This window comes from Siphateles boraxobius, unplaced genomic scaffold (genome assembly GCF_051911475.1).
Source record: "Siphateles boraxobius isolate OS27281-9 unplaced genomic scaffold, OSU_SipBor_1 2, whole genome shotgun sequence".
Classification (NCBI taxonomy): domain Eukaryota; kingdom Metazoa; phylum Chordata; class Actinopteri; order Cypriniformes; family Leuciscidae; genus Siphateles; species Siphateles boraxobius.
Genome location: NW_027508810.1, coordinates 11,624,306 through 11,649,805, shown reverse-complemented (window position 1 = coordinate 11,649,805; position 25,500 = coordinate 11,624,306). Strand labels below are relative to the sequence as shown.

Below are 25,500 nucleotides of genomic sequence, written 5' to 3'. Positions count from 1 at the left end.
TATTGCAGTATTATTGTAGTACTACTTCATTGCTGTAATACCAGTTATATTGCAGTATTATTGTAGTACTACTTCATTGCAGTAATATTGCAGTTATATTGCAGTATTATTGTAGTACTACTTCATTGCTGTAATACCGCAGGTATATTGCAGTATTATTGTAGTACTACTTCATTGCAGTAATATTGCAGTTATATTGCAGTATTATTGTAGTACTACTTCATTGCTGTAATACCGCAGGTATATTGTAGTATTATTGTAGTACTACTTCATTGCAGTAATATTGCAGTTATATTGCAGTATTATTGTAGTACTACTTCATTGCAGTAATATTGCAGTTATATTGCAGTATTATTGTAGTACTACTTCATTGCAGTAATATTGCAGTTGTATTGCAGTATTATTGTAGTACTACGTCATTGCTGTAATACCAGTTATATTGCAGAATTATTGTAGTACTACTTCATTGCTGTAATACCGCAGGTATATTGCAGTATTATTGTAGTACTACTTCATTGCAGTAATATTGCAGTTATATTGCAGTATTATTGTAGTACTACTTCATTGCTGTAATACCAGTTATATTGCAGAATTATTGTAGTACTACTTCATTGCAGTAATATTGCAGGTATATTGCAGTATTATTGTAGTACTACTTCATTGCTGTAATACCAGTTATATTGCAGAATTATTGTAGTACTACTTCATTGCTGTAATACCGCAGGTATATTGCAGTATTATTGTAGTACTACTTCATTGCAGTAATATTGCAGTTATATTGCAGTATTATTGTAGTACTACTTCATTGCTGTAATACCGCAGGTATATTGTAGTATTATTGTAGTACTACTTCATTGCAGTAATATTGCAGTTATATTGCAGTATTATTGTAGTACTACTTCATTGCAGTAATATTGCAGTTATATTGCAGTATTATTGTAGTACTACTTCATTGCAGTAATATTGCAGTTGTATTGCAGTATTATTGTAGTACTACTTCATTGCAGTAATATTGCAGTTGTATTGCAGTATTATTGTAGTACTACTTCATTGCTGTAATACCGCAATTGTATTGCAATATTATTCTAGTAGCCTACTAATCATTGCAGTAATACCAGTTATATTGCAGTATTATTGTAGTACTACTTCATTGCAGTAATATTGCAGTTTTATTGCAGTATTATTGTAGTACTACTTCATTGCAGTAATATTGCAGTTGTATTGCAGTATTATTGTAGTACTACTTCATTGCTGTAATACCGCAGTTGTATTGCAATATTATTCTAGTAGCCTACTATTCATTGCAGTAATACCAGTTATATTGCAGTATCATTGTAGTTCTACTTCATTGCTGTAATAACGCAGGTATATTGCAGTATCATTGTAGTACTACTTCATTGCTGTAATACCGCAGGTATATTGCAGTATTATTGTAGTACTACTTCATTGCTGTAATACCGCAGGTATATTGCAGTATTGTTGTAGTACTACTTCATTGCTGTAATACCGCAGGTATATTGCAGTATCATTGTAGTACTACTTCATTGCTGTAATACCGCAGGTATATTGCAGTATTATTGTAGTACTACTTCATTGCAGTAATATTGCAGTTGTATTGCAGTATTGCAGTATTATTGTAGTACTACTTCATTGCTGTAATACCGCAGTTGTATTGCAATATTATTCTAGTAGCCTACTATTCATTGCAGTAATACCAGTTATATTGCAGTATCATTGTAGTACTACTTCATTGCTGTAATACCGCAGGTATATTGCAGTATTATTGTAGTACTACTTCATTGCTGTAATACCGCAGGTATATTGCAGTATTATTGTAGTACTACTTCATTGCTGTAATACCGCAGGTATATTGCAGTATCATTGTAGTACTACTTCATTGCTGTAATACCGCAGGTATATTGCAGTATTATTGTAGTACTACTTCATTGCAGTAATATTGCAGTTGTATTGCAGTATTGCAGTATTATTGTAGTACTACTTCATTGCTGTAATACCAGTTATATTGCAGAATTATTGTAGTACTACTTCATTGCTGTAATACCGCAGGTATATTGCAGTATCATTGTAGTACTACTTCATTGCTGTAATACCGCAGGTATATTGCAGTATTATTGTAGTACTACTTCATTGCAGTAATATTGCAGTTGTATTGCAGTATTGCAGTATTATTGTAGTACTACTTCATTGCTGTAATACCAGTTATATTGCAGTATTATTGTAGTACTACTTCATTGCTGTAATACCACAGGTATATTGCAGTATCATTGTAGTACTACTTCATTGCTGTAATACCGCAGGTATATTGCAGTATTATTGTAGTACTACTTCATTGCTGTAATACCAGTTATATTGCAGAATTATTGTAGTACTACTTCATTGCTGTAATACCAGTTATATTGCAGAATTATTGTAGTACTACTTCATTGCTGTAATACCGCAGGTATATTGCAGTATTATTGTAGTACTACTTCATTGCTGTAATACCAGTTATATTGCAGTATTATTGTAGTACTACTTCATTGCAGTAATATTGCAGTTATATTGCAGTATTATTGTAGTACTACTTCATTGCTGTAATACCGCAGGTATATTGCAGTATTATTGTAGTACTACTTCATTGCAGTAATATTGCAGTTATATTGCAGTATTATTGTAGTACTACTTCATTGCTGTAATACCGCAGGTATATTGTAGTATTATTGTAGTACTACTTCATTGCAGTAATATTGCAGTTATATTGCAGTATTATTGTAGTACTACTTCATTGCAGTAATATTGCAGTTATATTGCAGTATTATTGTAGTACTACTTCATTGCAGTAATATTGCAGTTGTATTGCAGTATTATTGTAGTACTACTTCATTGCTGTAATACCAGTTATATTGCAGAATTATTGTAGTACTACTTCATTGCTGTAATACCGCAGGTATATTGCAGTATTATTGTAGTACTACTTCATTGCAGTAATATTGCAGTTATATTGCACTATTATTGTAGTACTACTTCATTGCTGTAATACCAGTTATATTGCAGAATTATTGTAGTACTACTTCATTGCAGTAATATTGCAGGTATATTGCAGTATTATTGTAGTACTACTTCATTGCTGTAATACCAGTTATATTGCAGAATTATTGTAGTACTACTTCATTGCTGTAATACCGCAGGTGTATTGCAGTATTATTGTAGTACTACTTCATTGCAGTAATATTGCAGTTATATTGCAGTATTATTGTAGTACTACTTCATTGCTGTAATACCGCAGGTATATTGTAGTATTATTGTAGTACTACTTCATTGCAGTAATATTGCAGTTATATTGCAGTATTATTGTAGTACTACTTCATTGCAGTAATATTGCAGTTACATTGCAGTATTATTGTAGTACTACTTCATTGCAGTAATATTGCAGTTGTATTGCAGTATTATTGTAGTACTACTTCATTGCAGTAATATTGCAGTTGTATTGCAGTATTATTGTAGTACTACTTCATTGCTGTAATACCGCAATTGTATTGCAATATTATTCTAGTAGCCTACTAATCATTGCAGTAATACCAGTTATATTGCAGTATTATTGTAGTACTACTTCATTGCAGTAATATTGCAGTTATATTGCAGTATTATTGTAGTACTACTTCATTGCAGTAATATTGCAGTTGTATTGCAGTATTATTGTAGTACTACTTCATTGCTGTAATACCGCAGTTGTATTGCAATATTATTCTAGTAGCCTACTATTCATTGCAGTAATACCAGTTATATTGCAGTATCATTGTAGTTCTACTTCATTGCTGTAATAACGCAGGTATATTGCAGTATCATTGTAGTACTACTTCATTGCTGTAATACCGCAGGTATATTGCAGTATTATTGTAGTACTACTTCATTGCTGTAATACCGCAGGTATATTGCAGTATTATTGTAGTACTACTTCATTGCTGTAATACCGCAGGTATATTGCAGTATCATTGTAGTACTACTTCATTGCTGTAATACCGCAGGTATATTGCAGTATTATTGTAGTACTACTTCATTGCAGTAATATTGCAGTTGTATTGCAGTATTGCAGTATTATTGTAGTACTACTTCATTGCTGTAATACCGCAGGTATATTGCAGTATTATTGTAGTACTACTTCATTGCTGTAATACCGCAGGTATATTGCAGTATCATTGTAGTACTACTTCATTGCTGTAATACCGCAGGTATATTGCAGTATTATTGTAGTACTACTTCATTGCAGTAATATTGCAGTTGTATTGCAGTATTATTGTAGTACTACTTCATTGCAGTAATATTGCAGTTGTATTGCAGTATTATTGTAGTACTACTTCATTGCAGTAATATTGCAGTTGTATTGCAGTATTATTGTAGTACTACTTCATTGCTGTAATACCGCAGTTGTATTGCAGTATTATTGTAGCACTACTTCATTGCAGTAATACCGCAGTTGTATTGCAGTATTATTGTAGTACTACTTCATTGCTGTAATACCGCAGGTATATTGCAGTATTGTTGTAGTACTACTTCATTGCTGTAATACCGCAGGTATATTGCAGTATCATTGTAGTACTACTTCATTGCTGTAATACCGCAGGTATATTGCAGTATTATTGTAGTACTACTTCATTGCAGTAATATTGCAGTTGTATTGCAGTATTGCAGTATTATTGTAGTACTACTTCATTGCTGTAATACCGCAGTTGTATTGCAATATTATTCTAGTAGCCTACTATTCATTGCAGTAATACCAGTTATATTGCAGTATCATTGTAGTACTACTTCATTGCTGTAATACCGCAGGTATATTGCAGTATTATTGTAGTACTACTTCATTGCTGTAATACCGCAGGTATATTGCAGTATTATTGTAGTACTACTTCATTGCTGTAATACCGCAGGTATATTGCAGTATCATTGTAGTACTACTTCATTGCTGTAATACCGCAGGTATATTGCAGTATTATTGTAGTACTACTTCATTGCAGTAATATTGCAGTTGTATTGCAGTATTGCAGTATTATTGTAGTACTACTTCATTGCTGTAATACCAGTTATATTGCAGAATTATTGTAGTACTACTTCATTGCTGTAATACCGCAGGTATATTGCAGTATCATTGTAGTACTACTTCATTGCTGTAATACCGCAGGTATATTGCAGTATTATTGTAGTACTACTTCATTGCAGTAATATTGCAGTTGTATTGCAGTATTGCAGTATTATTGTAGTACTACTTCATTGCTGTAATACCAGTTATATTGCAGTATTATTGTAGTACTACTTCATTGCTGTAATACCACAGGTATATTGCAGTATCATTGTAGTACTACTTCATTGCTGTAATACCGCAGGTATATTGCAGTATTATTGTAGTACTACTTCATTGCTGTAATACCAGTTATATTGCAGAATTATTGTAGTACTACTTCATTGCTGTAATACCAGTTATATTGCAGAATTATTGTAGTACTACTTCATTGCTGTAATACCGCAGGTATATTGCAGTATTATTGTAGTACTACTTCATTGCTGTAATACCAGTTATATTGCAGTATTATTGTAGTACTACTTCATTGCAGTAATATTGCAGTTATATTGCAGTATTATTGTAGTACTACTTCATTGCTGTAATACCGCAGGTATATTGCAGTATTATTGTAGTACTACTTCATTGCAGTAATATTGCAGTTATATTGCAGTATTATTGTAGTACTACTTCATTGCTGTAATACCGCAGGTATATTGTAGTATTATTGTAGTACTACTTCATTGCAGTAATATTGCAGTTATATTGCAGTATTATTGTAGTACTACTTCATTGCAGTAATATTGCAGTTATATTGCAGTATTATTGTAGTACTACTTCATTGCAGTAATATTGCAGTTGTATTGCAGTATTATTGTAGTACTACTTCATTGCTGTAATACCAGTTATATTGCAGAATTATTGTAGTACTACTTCATTGCTGTAATACCGCAGGTATATTGCAGTATTATTGTAGTACTACTTCATTGCAGTAATATTGCAGTTATATTGCACTATTATTGTAGTACTACTTCATTGCTGTAATACCAGTTATATTGCAGAATTATTGTAGTACTACTTCATTGCAGTAATATTGCAGGTATATTGCAGTATTATTGTAGTACTACTTCATTGCTGTAATACCAGTTATATTGCAGAATTATTGTAGTACTACTTCATTGCTGTAATACCGCAGGTGTATTGCAGTATTATTGTAGTACTACTTCATTGCAGTAATATTGCAGTTATATTGCAGTATTATTGTAGTACTACTTCATTGCTGTAATACCGCAGGTATATTGTAGTATTATTGTAGTACTACTTCATTGCAGTAATATTGCAGTTATATTGCAGTATTATTGTAGTACTACTTCATTGCAGTAATATTGCAGTTACATTGCAGTATTATTGTAGTACTACTTCATTGCAGTAATATTGCAGTTGTATTGCAGTATTATTGTAGTACTACTTCATTGCAGTAATATTGCAGTTGTATTGCAGTATTATTGTAGTACTACTTCATTGCTGTAATACCGCAATTGTATTGCAATATTATTCTAGTAGCCTACTATTCATTGCAGTAATACCAGTTATATTGCAGTATCATTGTAGTACTACTTCATTGCAGTAATATTGCAGTTATATTGCAGAATTATTGTAGTACTACTTCATTGCAGTAATATTGCAGTTGTATTGCAGTATTATTGTAGTACTACTTCATTGCTGTAATACCGCAGTTGTATTGCAATATTATTCTAGTAGCCTACTATTCATTGCAGTAATACCAGTTATATTGCAGTATCATTGTAGTTCTACTTCATTGCTGTAATAACGCAGGTATATTGCAGTATCATTGTAGTACTACTTCATTGCTGTAATACCGCAGGTATATTGCAGTATTATTGTAGTACTACTTCATTGCTGTAATACCGCAGGTATATTGCAGTATTATTGTAGTACTACTTCATTGCTGTAATACCGCAGGTATATTGCAGTATCATTGTAGTACTACTTCATTGCTGTAATACCGCAGGTATATTGCAGTATTATTGTAGTACTACTTCATTGCAGTAATATTGCAGTTGTATTGCAGTATTGCAGTATTATTGTAGTACTACTTCATTGCTGTAATACCGCAGGTATATTGCAGTATTATTGTAGTACTACTTCATTGCTGTAATACCGCAGGTATATTGCAGTATCATTGTAGTACTACTTCATTGCTGTAATACCGCAGGTATATTGCAGTATTATTGTAGTACTACTTCATTGCAGTAATATTGCAGTTGTATTGCAGTATTATTGTAGTACTACTTCATTGCAGTAATATTGCAGTTGTATTGCAGTATTATTGTAGTACTACTTCATTGCAGTAATATTGCAGTTGTATTGCAGTATTATTGTAGTACTACTTCATTGCTGTAATACCGCAGTTGTATTGCAGTATTATTGTAGTACTACTTCATTGCAGTAATACCGCAGTTGTATTGCAGTATTATTGTAGTACTACTTCATTGCTGTAATACCGCAGGTATATTGCAGTATTATTGTCGCACTACTTCAGTTGTATTGCAGGAAAACTGCAGTTGTACTCCAGCTATACTGCAATATTGCAGTGTTTTCCTGTCCAAAAAACTAAAATTTTCTACATGTAACAAAAACTGCAGTATTACTTCTAAAAAACTGCAATAAAAGGTAATGTCCGAGTAATAAGCTACCAGTACCTTTTCTGTTATTTTACTTTTTTTTTACAAGGTAGCTATATTTGGCTATCCTGCCATATATTGCTACGAATGTGTTCAGTAGGGAAACTAAAGGCAGACAAATATGATTTTCCTACATCCGTTGTTCAGTGTTCAGTAAAAGTGATTGGCTATGTTGTCAATACTAAAAAGATATTTTACACTAAATATAATCGTATTTAAAGCTTAAATGCTACCTGAAATGTAAAGCTTAAATGCTTAATATACAAATATATAATATATAACCCCAAAAAAGGGGTTAGGCTTACTCATTAACAAATATGAACCACGATTTTTTTTTTCAACGCTCCCAAAATCCTACTTTGTCTCACTGCATTACCCTACCACATTTGAACCATCTTCAATTGGAATAACCTTCGGCATTCCACAGGCATTGTATACAAATGACCGCTAGAGGGCAGACACGCAGTGCTTTACATCGAGGACACCGGCCATTCAAGGGAAGAAATTACAGTGATTTGTCACATTGATGCAAAGACACAGAATAGAATTTTAATCAAATTCTTAAAATACAGTTTTTTTTGTCTTGCTTTTTAGTCCCAGTTGTTTAAATGTACAAATTTGGTGTCTAATGTGATGTCTGTATTCTACTACTCTATCTCTGCCTCCTGTCTGCAGTGCAAGGTTAAGGCATCATGAATGCAATGTAGTTTTGATCTTTTAGCAGATAATACACAATAAATGAAATATACAATCTATATCTTGGAAAACATTAAAAAAAAAAACAATAGCCTAGTGCAAATCTTGATCTGTGGCTATGCTTAACTGAGGCCTGGTGTGTGTTTTTTTTTTTAAGAAACAAACTTTCTGACATGACTTTATGATGTCTTCCTCGTACCGAGTCCGTTGGTAACATGATGCATGAGATTTACCCTGCATCATCTCTGAAAACTGGGCTCCAGGGATCTTTGGGAGTCTGACTACACGTCTTTGACCGCTTGACCAGATCACCCACACCTTCAGCTCAGTAAATTCATCAGCGTTCAGAATGGCCACTTTGTTGTGGTGTTGGCCTGTCATATATTAGCTGCAGCGCCCCAGCCTGAGAACCAGTTCGCCTGCTGCTAGGCCGCAGCCATCAGAGCCTCATAAAGCTTGTTTATAGATCTTCAGCCCTATGACAGGAGAGCCCGAACCACAGTGTAGGAGACGGTGCGGTGGTCTCATTCCAGCGTTCTGCTGCGATGAGCTGAGTGCTTCTGCAGGATGCTGGTGGAGGTGCCCACTACAGCTGCAGCTCAGCCTGGCGCCAACCCTGTACCACACGCCCTGACAGCTTTATGTGCCAGTCAAGAGGAACGCTCTTCAGATCAGGGCTGGCTTCAGACAACATGACCAACATCAATGCGCCTTTTCCCCCTACAGAAACCAGATTCTTAGAAACTCAGGGCTGTTTGGATTGAGTTTTACTGTGATTAATGTCTGTGTGGACTGTGGAAGTCAAGAGACAGATTGTGCTTGACAAAACAATTTGTTGACCGTTTCTTGTTTATTACAGCTGAAATATGCATTAAACTATTTATCTATACATAAAACTATATTATGGTAAATATAGCCTAGTTAATTGAATGGTGCACAAAGCTGTCAAATTAATACTTGCCTGTCCATCCATCCACCCATACATATGTCATGCATGATGCATATAACATGCACAATTAATAATAACCACAAAATATTATTAACATATATAATGTAATATTTTATATAGCTTATATTGTAATGGCTTTAAATATAATTGTATTTAAATCACACATAAAGCTGTATATATGGATGCATAATAATGTATGCATCCAGCTATGTATATAATTAATGCATATTTGTGTGTGTGTGTGTGTATATATATATATATAGTATATATGCATGTATATATATATATCTGCTGTATATGCATGTATGTATGTATATATATGTATATATGCATATATATATATATATATACATACATACATACATGGATATATACAGTGTATACATGTATATATATATATATATATATATATATATATATATATATATATATATATATATATAATTCATAAAAGACACATTATTCATTTAAACGTACACTAACATTAGCCACAATTATCTTATTCAATTCTAATATAAAACCTAAAAATATATATATTTATATATAAAATAATATAAATGTATTTCCCATTCATTCAAAAAAAGTGAACAATAATAATAATCCAGGACACATCCGAGTAAGAAATGAGCTTAAGTATTTATTTTTCTAAAACAATTAAAACACATGCTATCTTTAGTGATATGGAATCAAACCATTCCATGTAACTGTTGTACGTAGATTGTTTTCATTATAACAATTTGAAAATGTTTTCCAGGGTTAAACCCAAAGTTGATCACATTTTGCCATCATGTTCACTGAAATACCTGAGCGAATTAAAAATATGATTGGTTAAAGTAACTATTGTAATCTTTAGGCTGCACGATGAATAGCAGTTCTATACAAGCCTTTTCTTATTCTTAAACCAACAATCAGCTCCAAACATTGTATTAACCAATCACGTGGCAAGGGCCCAAAACAATTCTTTCGCTGCTATAGTAAACAATAATCCACCCATTTCAATATTATTGTCAGTAATACCCTGAGCTTCTTGTGTAGACTTAACCTAGTTCCTGGGTCTAAGGCCAGCCGAATACAGTTCCAGCTTCTGGCTCTTCTCAGTGGCTCTGGGAGAAAATTGCTATTTTTTACTTGGAAACACCAGTGGCTGGCTGTGGATTTGGCCAGAACACAGACAGGCCAGCTTTCCATGAGACACTGTACGCTGAAGTTGTTCTGTGCTGAACTAATCTGTTTGGGCAAAGCCTAGAAATGCCGCACACAAATTAGACTTAAATGATACGATCAGGGCACTCCTTAAAGACAGCTCATGTTTAAATTTCTAAGCACAAATCTGAATGTAATGCTGAATACAACTACATAAGGGGCTGTTATATAAGGGCATTCTACTGTAATGCATCTCCTTGGGTTCCACAGTTTATTTTGGGGTAATAATCGTAAGGCACACTTTTTCGAAATGACTTCTCCTTCTAAAAAGCACATAGAGTTGCATGTGCTAGACAAGGACTTCAATGCTGTACAGCTTGTATTTAATCAAGTATCTCAAATTATAATTACACATACATTTTTGAAACAAACAAACATATCTTACATATCTACAGTCGGATGCGTAATTGGTGCAGTAACGTAACTAATACAACAGCAAGCATTCTTTGCGCTATATTACATATAGTATATCATTACCGAATATGGAGGCTATATTTAGACATGTTTATATAAATATAGATATACATAGATTTATATGTACATGGTTTATATTCAAACACAGCATAAAGCATGAAATAAATAAATCAAAGTGACTGAATCTTAAAGAGGATACGATTTGCGAAATAGGGATGCTGTATTAGAAGTAAAATAAAAGTAGCACTGAGTTCTACAAAATTAACAATCTGCAATATAATCTGAAGTATCAAAAAAGCTGCACCACATTTACCCTTGCAAAATGTACAGTTTGGGAGTGCTGGAATGACTGTGGAGACGTGAGGGTGAGTGGGTTGAATTAGGAGGTCTACTGAGTCTGTTAAGTTGAGGATTGGGGTGTCATGGTCAATTTAGGTGATCCTGCCATTTCACCTCCGAATGTCACTGATTTTAGAGTCTTCCTGCTCGGCAACAGCGGCATCTAAACTGGCGCGCCGTGGGCCTTGGCTCCGACTTCTCGTGTGGGAACTGAACCCGACCTTGCCAGGTTTGTCCCGGTCTCCTTGTCGAGCGCCCTTGTGGTGCTCCCCCTCTGAATGAGAGGAAACCGCAGGACGTCGCTCAAGGACGCCCAGCACTGGAGCGGCGGTGATAGACGAACAGAAGCTCAGGCTGTCACACAGAGCGCCCCAGTTCTGCTCGCACTGCAGACGCACACTCCGGGTAATGGCCTCCTTCACCTCCTCTCCACAGCTGAGCAAGATGTTCACCAGCTCAACATACGGCCTAAGAAAGCAGGATGATAGCGGTCAGTCATGGTAAAATAAAAAGCCTCTACTTTAAAAAAAAGCTGACGGAAAGGTCTCGAGTTTTTAACGCTGTTCCCTGTTGTTCTGTTGTGTTCATTATAGGCCAGTGCTGGAAAAAAGGTGCAAGACACTGCAATGACAGGTCATGTCACCATTCAGAGGACACACCGACTTTTCATGAGAATGTTCAGAGACGTTTAACGGCTACTCCTCAGAAATAAACAAACTTTGTGCAAGCAATTTAAATGGAAAAGTACATTAACTGCCTGGAAACACACCGCTAACCGAAAATAACACACTTGAATTTGATGTTATCAAACGGCATATATTTAATAAAAAAGCTCCCAACTCACAAATTGTCGCGATTATTGATTAATTGTCTGATCGTGGTTATTCGATCTAATCACAATTACTTGAGATAAAAGATGAACTGTAACAATATAAACAATCACATTTTGCCATTCAATTTTGAAGAATGATGGTAATCAACCAGTTTCGGCCCCTTTCACACATACAGTCTTTACTGGTAAATTAGCAGTAAATTACCATTAAGAGGTCATATGTGAACAGGACCTTTTCAAAAATACAGATAAATCGGTTCAGGCAATTCACCAGTATGAGAAGTTGCAGCATTACCAGTAAATTACACGTATGATGAAGAATGAAGATTACCGGTATGAGCCCATATGAGGTCCGAACGTGCTGATGTAAGAACGCGTCTGCTTTCGGCCAATCATAAATTTCTTATGGAGAAGACGCAATTACTCCGCACTATTTTCTATGCAAGTTCTCCGCATTTTATGTAAATATGTGCTAGATGGACATCTTCGACCGTTGGGCCGCGTCCTGCAGCTTTTTCAACGTGTCGCGCGCGAGACCCAGCCTTCTTTTTCATTCATCAGCGTTGCGGCTCTGCAGTTGGATACCATAATTGAACAGATAGTGAAACTAAACCTCTTCTCCTCATGCAGACGAATGAAGACAATGGCGCAGCGTTTAAAGATCATTTCCGATGACTGACATCACAGAATTTACCGGTATTTTGGTGCTGATGAGTGAATGGCCTCTTACTGTTAAAAAGCCAGAACGCCATTGCTTGTGTGAACAGCAAATTTGAGCATTTATCGGTAAAGTCAATCTGGTAATTTGAAAGGTAATTTACTGGGATTACTGTGTGAAAGTGGCTATTGAGTTTCATTATGACTTCCATTATATTTTTGACCAATTATATGGTTTGGCTACCAACTTTCTTTAAAATCCTTTCTTTTGTGTTCCACAGTATATGTATATACATAGGAATTATTTTACTATATAACAAATTTTTTTCTTATATTACAGAAATAAATCATATGTGCCAATTTTACTATATGATTCCAAGTAAAAAAAAAAAAAAAAAACTTACAATAAAATCGTTAATCTTGACAGAGTCACAAACCTCAAACAATACCGAAGCACACAAACAGGAAAGCATATAGTATGTGCAAAAGAGCAGGGAGATACGGAAAACTGATAAGCTGAGCGTGATACCTACCCTTTGGGAAATAGGTCTTGGAAATGTATCATCTCCACCATGACATTGACATTGTCTTTAGCAGCTGAGCAGAGGTTGTGTTTCATGTAGCATTCCCGTTGAAGCTGGAAGACCATCTCCTTTATGGCCAGGCATTTTCGACTGATGCAGCTGAACTTGTGCCTTAAACCGTGAGCCATGCACCTTAAAGCATCCTTGATGAAGGACTTGCCCTGTGAGCATTTAAGACAAAGTCTTATCAGATCTGCAGTCATAAACAGCCTTTCTTTCTCTGTTCTAATAGGGAAAGTCTCTGTACAGACACACATCTTGAGACCGTATTACAAGTTTGAAACCCTCTGCTTCAAATCCACCTGCACCTTGTGAAACACGAGCCATATTAAAAGGCAGCGCCAGCTGGCCGGGCCGGCCCCAGGGTCATCGTCTGCATGCGTCTGAGGTAGAGGTCTTCAAGGGGTCCACTTGGATCCGAAAACCCGAGGTGCGACCCGAGACCAGAGCAGGTTTGGTTCCAAAACTTCAAGGAGTGCCTCAGACATTGGTCGGGTTTAGTATTAGTGGCCTCCGGTCTCGGATAAATTTAGAATAAATGTGCTTTTTCCGAGAAGAAGAAGACTTGAATTCTTTTAAACTATCTCGGTGCATTTAACAAAATGTTATTATTTAAATTCCCCCTGTAGTCAATAATTTTATCCCTTAAAACTCATCTTTGATCACCAAAATGACATATTTAAGCGTTTTATAAAACGCAATTTAAAGAAAATTCTTCATGCTTTAAAATAGCTTGAATCTATAAATCTATGAATATGCTAATTAACCCCGCCTCCACTCACTCACGCCAGTTCATAGTTTCACTTCCAACTTACTGAGGCAAACGCTGCACAATGGTATCGCCCTTTACAACGTCGGACACATAACGGTAATTAATATGATTATCCTTTTGCTTGACTATGTTATCAAACAGGTAATAATGTTGCTAATGTTACACAAACTTTGTTCCCGTTCACCATCTCAGGCTGCTTTAATAACAATCATCAGAAACTCTTTGAACAACTCAGAACGTTAGTGGAGAAAGGCATATAGTTCATCATAACATAGTAATATACATCATACACCCGCTATACTGCTAAATCTATCCGATTTTTTATATCAACAAAATATATAACCTGGCATCTCTCCAGACTACCCAGCTAGTTCGCTGTTAATGATATGCTAAAGACCGCCGGCACGTTGGCGTTATTGGATACAAGGTAGTTGTGAGTTGTAAGTTGTGACGTCAGGAACACCAGCGATTTTAAACCGCGTTTTTAAGACTGTCTTTGAATCACTGCAGTTTTAAGGAGAAAATACTCAAGAATGGTGTTGACTTATGAATTTGCACATGGTTTGTCTTAAAGCATATTAAAAACTAAACATAGATATATAAACAACATTAAAAACTTGATTTTCACCGCAGGGGGACTTTAAAACAATTCTATGGCCCTATTCACACCTGGTATTAAGATGCGTTTTGGTCGATCGGATCACAAGTGGACGACGCTAAACACAGGTGTAAATGGGGTCTAAAACTTTTGGAGCTTGTCCACTTTCAACCACTTCCAGAGGTAGTCGAAAACGCATTTGATTGGATTGCTTTCATATTGTAAATGCTTATGTGGTCGAATGTGTGACTGACCTAAAGCGTAAACATTACGGGAAGCACACCAGCCAGACGGGATTTAAACTGTGTCGGCATACGTCGCCCATAGACCCTTTCCTCGAAGAAATCAGAACAGAAGTGGTTGAAAGTAGAAAAAAGAGACGGGAATGTGTCTCCTTCGTTCACTTGTGATCCGATCGACCAAAACTCATCTTAATACCAGGTGTAAATAGGGCCTATGACAATAGTATTATAGTATAATAGTATAAGTTTTCTCTGAATCCGCTCTTCTTACGTGCAATGGACTCTAGGTTTTTCTTCAAATTGATTTATGCACGTTGGGTTCAGGTAAGAAGTGATTCATGTCGGGTACAGATTTTAGGACCCGACAAGACCTCTAATCTGAGGGACATGAACCCCATAAGGGACATTACCTGCGAGTCGAACTTTCCAGCATTGTGCAGGAAGGTCATGCAGATTTCCTGGAGGCCCCGAATTTCACAGGAGTTGTTCTCGAAACACTCGAACACACCGCAGCCAACGTCTCCTGCGCTCACAAGACAATGCTGGATCTCAGCTGTAGAGATTAGAAAGAGAGAGCATGTCATTTAGAGCTGAAGAATTTATATAAATGCAATGCAGATTAGAACTCGATTTTGGTCATCATATTCCAAAGCAATCTCTACAACAGGTCTATATTAATGTAAGAAATAAAATTGCTTTAGAAATATACTTGACAACCTTTTACATCATGCACGCACATGAACGCTGAGGCCTATTTTCGGGCTTTGTTTCTGCTGTGAAAATTGAAGAACTGTATTTAGGGGACAAATTTAGCAGAGAGAGTGCTGTGGTAATTAAGGTATGCTATTAAAGTCCATCAAACTGGGAGGCATCTTGCAGTAACTGCCTGAGATGTGGGAAGGTAAGGTTAACCGTATATAGGGCAGGACGAGATTGCTTTTACCTTGCTGTGGAGATTAAAAATGACTACTGAGTTTTAGAGACTAGCAAATAGCACATGGAAATATGAAAATGAATAAGTCACTCTCTCACCAATTCCACTTATATCTGCAACGCACATTTAAAGGGCAGCATTAAGCATTGTTTAATCCGAACAGATAAAGGCAGTTCCGATTCACCAATAACTGTACTAATATTCAGGAAAGTGTTTTTGCTAAAGTGAGGCACAAACACTTTACTTGCTGATTTAGAGAGTGCAAATGCTATGTATTTGATACATTAGATCAATTCATGATAGATCAGATCCACTCACAAAAACAGACATTCTGTAGTATTTTCATGACTTTATGATCAGATCAGCAGTAAGAGAAAGGCTGCCTGTTTGTCCTGCATTGAACTATATTCATTAAACATTTTAGTTGTACAACAGCAACCAGAAGGTAAATACAAGCATTATGTATATTGCCAATGTAAGGACTTTTTAAAAATGACGAAATACTGTGCTGTAATAAGAAAGAAAATAATTTACTCTAATGCAAGGAAAATAGTTAATTCAACTTGTAAAATTTAAACCCCATTGTGTCAGTATAAAGCCAAAGCTAAAGGCAAAACAGTTCATGAAATGTAAAAAAGCTCTGCAGCAATCACATTACAAATTGCACTATTTTAAAACGTTATTTCTAAGGATCTCACAATGTCTACTTCAACCCTCTTGCTTTTGTGCAGAGACTTTGATGATTAAACTGAAATACAGACATCACATTATTTGTGCTAATCTGACTGCCAAACACATTAAGTGAAACATCATGCTCTGATTTTCTTCAATCTCCTCTTCATGAGTGCTAACATAGGCCTACTATTTTGTTAATGTTACATATATGAGTGGGGATTATTTTCAGAGAAAGATTCAAAATCAGAGTATTCTTATATATTATAACTGAAATAGTATTTCTAATAAATCATTTACAGTATACCTAAATATTCTTATTTAAAGCGTATTCCAAAATATTTCACCTAAAGATTAATGTTCAGTATTCCAAAAGTATAGTTGGACGGAACAGTATATGAGAGTCTTGTATATGAATACTATCCAATATTGCCTGCTTTTGCATTATGTATTGCAATTGTTCTGCTTTTATGGAGGTGCACAGCAGTGCCGTCGCAGGTGGGGTGCGAGGCCCTGTGCGAACTTGAAATGCGAGCCCCCAACATAAAATACTAATAGGCTATTTGCAGTATATTAAATCGTTTTTGACCTAATTATGTGGCACTGAAATTACACACTCTGTCGTCTCTTCCTGCGTTGCATCACGTGCACCTGCGCAATATAGCCTATGATTTCCGAAAATAGTACTTTGTCAACTAGTGATATCAGCACAAGAACTGTTGAGCAATATGCAACATTTAGACAATTGTTTTTGCCATATGTAATAATAACTGACAGACACTATCATTTCAGTCGCTCTGTGCATGTCCTCGCACAGAGAGCGAGGCTAAGCGCTGCTTCGCGGCTGAGACACGAATAGATGTTTTAAATGTTTAAAAGGTATTACATTGAAATCTGTTGAATAGAGTGTAAATTTAGTTCGTGGGAAGATTAAATAACTATAAGCGGATAATCACCCGTATGGAGATCATAAACTTTTTTTTTTTTACTGGCTCAAAACAAATACAGCGCAATACCGTCGTTGGATGCGGGTGCGCCTGCAGTTATAAAAACGATTATTACTAATTGGCATATTTCAATGTCTTAGGCGATTCGTATATGTTCATTCATATAGCCTACTCAAAACAGACGGGGCAACCCAACGCAGACAAGTTAACGTTAGCTCACCGTTTTTAGGTGATATGCCATTTGTAACTGTTAGTTGCAACTGTTGCTTGCAAATTTTGCATTCGACTTTTTCCCGTTATCTATTTTCGTAAAATACTGCCACACTGCCGATGTCTTTGACATGCTAAAGGAGGACTGACAGTAAATTAAACGCTTACAATTAAGTTAATATTCAGCAAACCACCATACCAATGCCTTCTAGTAGGATACTTCAATCTGTCTCCCCCAGTAGATTGGGCTAATCCATTCAGTGTAAACAAGGGGGTGTTCTGAAGACAGGCTGTTACCTGTGAAACAGGGGTGCTCGTAAAACACCCCCGTTAGCAATTAGTGCTTTCCACCTGATGAAATTAACACGTCAAAAAATCGACCAATCAGAATTTTGGTTGATCAAGGATGTATCGACCAATAAATCGACTGGGAGATTACAGCCCCATGAAATACCCGCTTAATTTGTTGGGGGGAAAAAATAAAAAACGGCAGGATTGCGAGGCCCCCTCGTGGCGCGAGGCCCTGTGCTGTTGCACAGTTCGCACAGCCCTTGCGACGGCTCTGGTGCACAGGTAAAACGAGCTGTTGTCTGCAGGGCTTGCTTGTGTTGGGAATGGACATGGATCTTGCGTGGAATTACACGAACCTACTCTGAATCAGTCAGTTATATGCGAAAGATGTCAACCTCTGATCCCTGATTTGACAGCCTTATTTCATTGTCATGTATGGGTGGGATGGAATCGCCCTGTTGCCGTGAGAAAGGTTAAGTGTGACCCACCTCTAGTGCAACATGTAAAGCCATTGCATCACTCAGATCCACATTACAGGTTTAACTTGCTTGTCCGCGCAATGCAACAAAAGTTGCGCACGTCTATATGCTATTTGATGCTCTATATAGAAATCACTTTGAATCGTCACTTAATAATAGTAGCCTGCAAGCAGAGGATGTCGTATGCAAACACTAATCCACTCTGCGCTCGAAAATAAGTCACACACGCGAACCTGACAGTAATGTCACCGAATATCTTTGCATACCTTGTGCCATTCTATTAATAGTTTACGAAGATATTGGATTTCTCTACGTGTGCTACGGATTTACGAGATCTCGTCTTCCTGCGTAATCGGAAAACGTAGCGCAGCGCGTGATAAGATGTGCATTAGCCGGTTTTGCGCTCAATTCTCGCACAGCTCGCACGTGCCCGCACACACAAGACTCACTTCGGGCTGTGATCACAGCTTCACAACACTGGCATTCTCTTACCTGTATTTTGTAAGGAGAGACGTCCCTTCTGACTGGCCGGTTTCTCGGGGTGACTCTCGTGAACATCAACATTATCCATTCCTACCACTTCCCCCAAGACGGAGACAAGTAGCAAGGCTAGTGTAAATTTGATCAACATTTCTACGCTCAGTTTTCTGGATAAATAACGACAGGCTGTCAGCCTGGGATCTGGTGTGGATACTGGTCGAGGTGACAGAGAGAGCGTGTGAGACTGGAAACGGGATGGATGCTGGATATATTTCCTAGAGTCCGGGTGTCAATTTGGATGAAGGAGTTAAGCAGGTGTTGTCAGTCGTGCTTCCCGACCAATCAGAGACGCAGACCACCACGTCCAAGTTTTAGGGGTGTGTCTGGCGAAAGTTGTCTCTACTTGCCATAAACTAAGCTTGTAAAATGTGTAAGAGTGGGTTGGTATTTACTCTACAAGTGCTTATGAGGCATCAGACTGTTGTAAGGATAAGAACATGCGAGTCTTCATACAATCATTATAGGTATACTGAAATTGATCGACAAGAAAATGTATATTTAATGTTGCATTTACAATTTCTAATAAATCAAGTCATAAAGTGTACCTTGTCTATTATAGGAGAGGCTATAAAATGGCATTTCTATGCACACGAATACTATTCGTTACCATGAAATAAATATGATAAAACTGAAGTAAAAATAGTGTTTAGCATTATTTTGGCTATAGATGATTGCAATTTCATATTTAATAAAAGCTTAAGAGTTTGTAGGCTACTTCCATGTGAGCATTAAAAAGATTGCAACTGTAATTCTGATTGATTCTTTATAAATTATTTGGATAGAGTATCAGGTATTATACTAGAACACATCCATGGAATAAACTAAAACAAAGTCTGTTTCAAACTATTAACAAAGTGTGTTACAATAAATTCAAACATTTGGAATAAGCAAACGTTTAACGACAATGTACAGAAAAAAACACAGTGATCTTAACATACATCAAGGAGATGTGTAAAGGAGTAAGATATCAGGATCCCCAAAACCAGGGGCATTGACAGGGAATGGCACATTCTGTTCTTACTGCTGGCATATTGTTGACCCAGCAGATGAACATGAAAAAAGGACAGAATGATAATGTGACTTTTTACATTGCAGTTTTTGAAAACTCAGTCGACGGAGCTAATTATATAGCCCCGCTGTCACAATGTGCCAACTCCACACAGTGCAGAAAATGGGAAAAATTTGCTAATGGATGGCAGGGATTGCATCATTCAAACCACCCCCTCTAGGCAGCTGCCATACTTAGACAAAGCAACACAAAAGGCACATAGACATGTGTGCATATATCAGACTCTGACACACATACACAGCATGTAGACACACAAATGAATCAAGGCTTAGTTGTAATTGAGCCTCATTTTATAATGATTGCATTGAAGTTCATGTAGCAATGAATGTTTTCGCTAGCAATAAATCGCCTACTCTTCTCATTATAACATTTTGAGAATTACACAGAACACATCTATCTTGATTTACTCTTTAGTGACTATGGTTTTTGGCAATACTCTAATGGGATCCATTAGAAGCCATGCAAATTTATTAAAATGAGAATCATGTCTCAAATCATATGCAGGCCATCCTCGTGGATGTGGGACTACTAAGAAACTGTGAATATAGCAATTTTATGTTACTAATACTTATGTTTTATTTAGAGTTACTTAATCCAATATTATCTAGCCTATCTATTTAAATGTCACTATTAACTATTTATTAGATACCTACCATTTTAAGATGCGTTTTATGTTTTTTTCATATGTTATGGTGTGTTGTGATTGTTTATATATGTATATATACTGTAAAAAATTATATAATCAATAAGTTATGACATGTTTTTACATTGCTTTAACTCATCGAAATAAGTTAATCAACTTTAAACTTTTTGACAAGTTATACAAGTCAACTCATTTTTTAGTCAGTTCAATGTAATTTAAGTTGAAATGACTAAAACATCGCAGTTGATTGTACTTAAAAATGTAAAGCAGCCACCTTTTTTTAGTGTATACACCTTATACAGGTCCTTCTAAAAAAATAGCATATTGTGATAAAGTTCATTATTTTCCATTATGTAATGATAAAAATTAAACTTTCATATATTTTAGATTCATTGCACACCAACTGAAATATTTCAGGTCTTTTTTTGTTTTAATACTGATGATTTTGGCATACAGCTCATGTAAACCCAAAATTCCTATCTCAAAAAATTAGCATATCATGAAAAGGGTCTCTAAACGAGGTATTAACCTAATCATCCTTTATCAACTAATTAACTCTAAACACCTGCAAAAGATTCCTGAGGCTTTTAAAAACTCCCAGTCTGTTTCATTACTCAAAACCGCAATCATGGGTAAGACTGCCGACCTGACTGCTGTCCAGAAGGCCATCATTGACACCCTCAAGCAAGAGGGTAAGACACAGAAAGAAATTTCTGAACAAATAGGCTGTTCCCAGAGTGCTGTATCAAGGCACCTCAGAGGGAAGTCTGTGGGAAGGAAAAAGTGTGGCAAAAAACACTGCACAACGAGAAGAGGTGACTGGACCCTGAGGAAGATTGTGGAGAAGGAACCGATTCCAGACCTTGGGGGACCTGCGGAAGCAGTGGACTGAGTCTGGAGTAGAAACATCCAGAGCCACCGTGCACAGGCGTGTGCAGGAAATGGGCTACAGGTGCCGCATTCCCCAGGTCAAGCCACTTTTGAACCAAATCAGCGGCAGAAGTGCCTGACCTGGGCTACAGAGAAGCAGCACTGGACTGTTGCTCAGTGGTCCAAAGTACTTTTTTCGGATGAAAGCAAATGTTGCATGTCATTCGGAAATCAAGGTGCCAGAGTCTGGAGGAAGACTGGGGTCCATCAGTGATGGTCTGGCATGTCAGCTGCTGGTGTTGGTCCACTGTGTTTTATCAAGGGCAGGGTCAATGCAGCTAGCTATCAGGAGATTTTGGAGCACTTCATGCTTCCATCTGCTGAAAAGCTTTATGGAGATGAAGATTTCATTTTTCAGCACGACCTGGCACCTGCTCACAGTGCCAAAACCACTGGTAAATGGTTTACTGACCATGGTATTACTGTGCTCAATTGGCCTGCCAACTCTCCTGACCTGAACCCCATAGAGAATCTGTGGGATATTGTGAAGAGAAAGTTGAGAGACGCAAGACCCAATACTCTGGATGAGCTTAAGGCCGCTATCGAAGCATCCTGGGCCTCCATAACACCTCAGCAGTGCCACAGGCTGATTGCCTCCATGCCATGTCGCATATAAGCAGTCATTTCTGCAAAAGGATTCGCGACCAAGTATTGAGGGCATAACTGAACATAATTATTTGATGGTTGACTTTTTTTTTGTATTAAAAACACTTCTTTTATTGGTCGGATGAAATATGCTAATTTTTTGAGATAGGAATTTTGGGTTTTCATGAGCTGTATGCCAAAATCATCAGTATTAAAACAATAAAAGACCTGAAATATTCCAGTTGGTGTGCAATGAATCTAAAATATATGAAAGTTTAATTTTTATCATTACATTATGGAAGCTAATGAACTTTATCACAATATGCAAATTTTTTGAGAAGGACCTGTATATATATATATATATATATATATATATATATATATAATATATATATATATATATATATACAAGCAATAATAAACCAGCAAATTATTATTATAAGACACACGTTACTATTTCTTCTCTCACTACAATTGCATTTCACTTCTCATATATGACTAATTAGAATGGATACTTTATATTTCACTTAAAATGAAATCAGGCCAACAAGTGCAATACACAGTTTCTAAATAGCTACAATAATTACTGGTCCCTATAGTGACTATAGCATATCAAAGGAATTTATGCAATAAATAAGTAATAACATTAAAACGATATTCGTTAGTTTTAAGCATTAAATGCTTCAACGTTTGCCAACATGAGAATTGAAACGGTGTCTTGTGCGGCCACCCGTAGGCGAAAAATAGATGAACAGCAATGAAGCTGCAGACAAATATTTGGTCAACAAACTCTCGCGCTGAGAGGATAATAAAACATGGTTAGACTTTCGAAGTTTTTATAGCCCATTAAGCACTTCAAATACTGTTGGCAAGATTATTCACAACAGAACGCCTGTAAATTAAAATCTGGTATTTCAGTTCTCTATGCTTTCCAGGAAATGAAAGAGTGAATGAGTTTGTGGCTTCAAGAGGCGGACAACATGCCCATACTCCGTTATATTGTGATGCATGGCATTTAGGAGAGACTTGGTGTGCTTTACCTGTTTGGTAAGGTGGTTTAGCTTAAGACTACCTCGCAGCATGGACTGAATCAGGGAGTCAGAGTCTGTAAGAAAGCCAGCCCATGATGCGCGCACACCCTCGGTGTCCACCAATCATCGCGCGTGCACACAGACCGCAACCTCGTAATGACGCGTGTCACCACAGACGACCGGAGCGCCGAAAAGGTTTAACCATATATTTTGTACTTTTGAGATGCCTAAAAGCGTGTCTCATAGAGAGAGCGAGCGCACTGCGGCAGCCTGAAATGTACTATTACCGAACTAAAAGATAACCTATATTTATTTTAATGCCGTTTCAACGTGACATCTACATCATAATTTAAAAGAAGAGGTGCAGTCATCTGGCATTATCAGATGGCTCTCAATAATTAAAGGCAAACACATCCGCATAAACGGGATGAAGCTGACCATAACCATGCAAAAAATACATAAACATCTCTCAGGAGGGTCTTTAATCATGCTGTAATTTATGTCTTGCGTTCGCTCACTGTGTTGCTGGAAAATGCCAGCCTTGCTCACAGATTGCATGAGGCTGTCAGCAAGAGTGCTTATTAATTCCCTCTTGGCAGTAACGGTCTGTTAAAATGTGAGCTATCATATTGAAATGCATCAATTTCTGTTTTGCTTAGCTTGCTAATCCCATCGGTCCATCATCATTTTGGACTAGTGCTACATCTACAAAATGAAAGGCTCCATCTTCTAATTCGGTAGTGACTTTTTTAATAAGCAATTTCTACAATCTACTTTCTAACGTGTTTCTGATCACTCACTTCATGATGATTGGGTATTACTGATAAGAGAACTTGCCATCTTGGATATCTTAAACGTAGAGGGCCATTAATCCCACATTCCAGGGGGCTCAGAGTGATCCCAGGTGAAATGGAGAGGGCCCAGGATGCCTTGTGAGTTGGAAGCAGAGAAGGGTGCTCAGCGCGAAGGAGACCAGGAATGTCCGAGCTTCTTCCAGGAACCGTGACGGTGGAGAAAAAGATATGTGTGCATCAGCAAGTAATAAAGCTCTCTCTACTATACTGGAAAGACTAACTATGTCTTTGCAACATGAAAGCGTACTCTTGCTGCTTAAACTCACCTGACTCGTGAAAAGAGCGTTTTTACAAGCCCAGTACAATGCGCCAAAAATGCACTTTCATTCCAAACATGAAAATAGTGCCTTGGACCCCAGATTTTACTGGCCTCAAACAATGTGCTATTATAGAGTGTTTTTTATGCTGTGATTTATATTGCAGCAGTGTTGGCAGATTACAGCCAAGCCCTCCAGCTCATTACAGTCCGTGTGGCTTTCCCACTGCAGCACAATAGACTCAGTGATGCTGCCATGTGACCCTTTACCTCGCTTGCACTGTCGATCAGGAGAGGGGTTGATGTCATCCGCTTTTGGAACGCTCCAGGATGGACACACTCTCGGTGTGGGAGGCGGGACAACGATGCGGCCGGAAACAATGGGAACCTGGAAAATGAGATGGGGCGATTCAGGTCAGTGTCATGAATTAGGCTTTTGTTATGTAAGGCAAGACTTGGATTTCAGTTTTGTAGATTTGATCCCACAACACTGCCCTTAAATGATGCTAAATTTATCATTTTGGAGGTCCAAAGACAACAAGCCAACGCACTGTGACACACTTACTCCTCATTAGAGATGAATAGCACATTGTGGTTGGTCTTAGATTTTGGAGGATCATTAAAACCTTTCCTCAATGCTGTATTTACTAGTTGTCAATCAAGAGAAGATTGTGTGCCTCGTGACCCACATTCGCTGCAGTCAGCCATCGGATGGGGAAATAATTGGCAATGCTCAGGAAAGAGCATGTAAGACTGAAGATCTCTTTATCTTTGAGACCAGCTTTGTTCATATATGCCTGCAGATATGAATCCCAATTGGAATGAATGTTTGAATACTTAGGTTAAGTACAGGTTAACATATGCTAAAAGTCTTTTTTATTTTATTTTCATTGGCTTTGCTTCAGCAACTGCACATCTTATGGCGAGGCGGCTGAGACGCGCGAACCAATCAGGGCGCTTCGCACCAGAGCGTGTCAGAGGGGCATGGCTTATGACTATATAAGCCTGGCCAGCT

At 37.0% G+C, this 25,500-nt stretch overlaps 1 protein-coding gene across 2 annotated transcripts; it reads right to left on the bottom strand.

The window, feature by feature from the left end:
* Positions 1-10,020: 10,020 nt before the first annotated feature.
* Positions 10,021-23,546, bottom strand: stc2a (stanniocalcin 2a). 2 transcript variants are annotated; one of them, XM_077235910.1, is made up of 4 exons: positions 23,417-23,546; positions 15,455-15,597; positions 13,382-13,593; positions 10,021-11,827 (listed from the first exon to the last, which is right to left on the bottom strand). In XM_077235910.1, the coding sequence occupies exons 1-4, from the start codon at positions 23,424-23,426 to the stop codon at positions 11,470-11,472; spliced, it is 723 nt and encodes a 240-aa protein (XP_077092025.1). In that variant the 5' UTR covers positions 23,427-23,546; the 3' UTR covers positions 10,021-11,469. The 2 variants fall into 2 exon arrangements, with proteins under 2 accessions (XP_077092025.1, XP_077092024.1); XM_077235909.1 differs by lacking the exon at positions 23,417-23,546 and adding an exon at positions 19,070-19,421.
* Between the last annotated feature and the right edge of the window lie 1,954 nt (positions 23,547-25,500).

What these genes read in the sequence shown, in the direction of transcription:
- stc2a (XM_077235909.1), bottom strand. Translation starts at nt 19,208, where the DNA reads ATGTTGATCAAATTTACACTAGCCTTGCTACTTGTCTCCGTCTTGGGG. An exon ending in TCTCTCCTTACAAAATACAG is followed by an intron (nt 15,598 to 19,069) that starts GTAAGAGAATGC and finishes TAATCTCTACAG; the next exon opens with CTGAGATCCAGCATTGTCTT. An exon ending in CTGGAAAGTTCGACTCGCAG is followed by an intron (nt 13,594 to 15,454) that starts GTAATGTCCCTT and finishes AAATGCTCACAG; the next exon opens with GGCAAGTCCTTCATCAAGGA.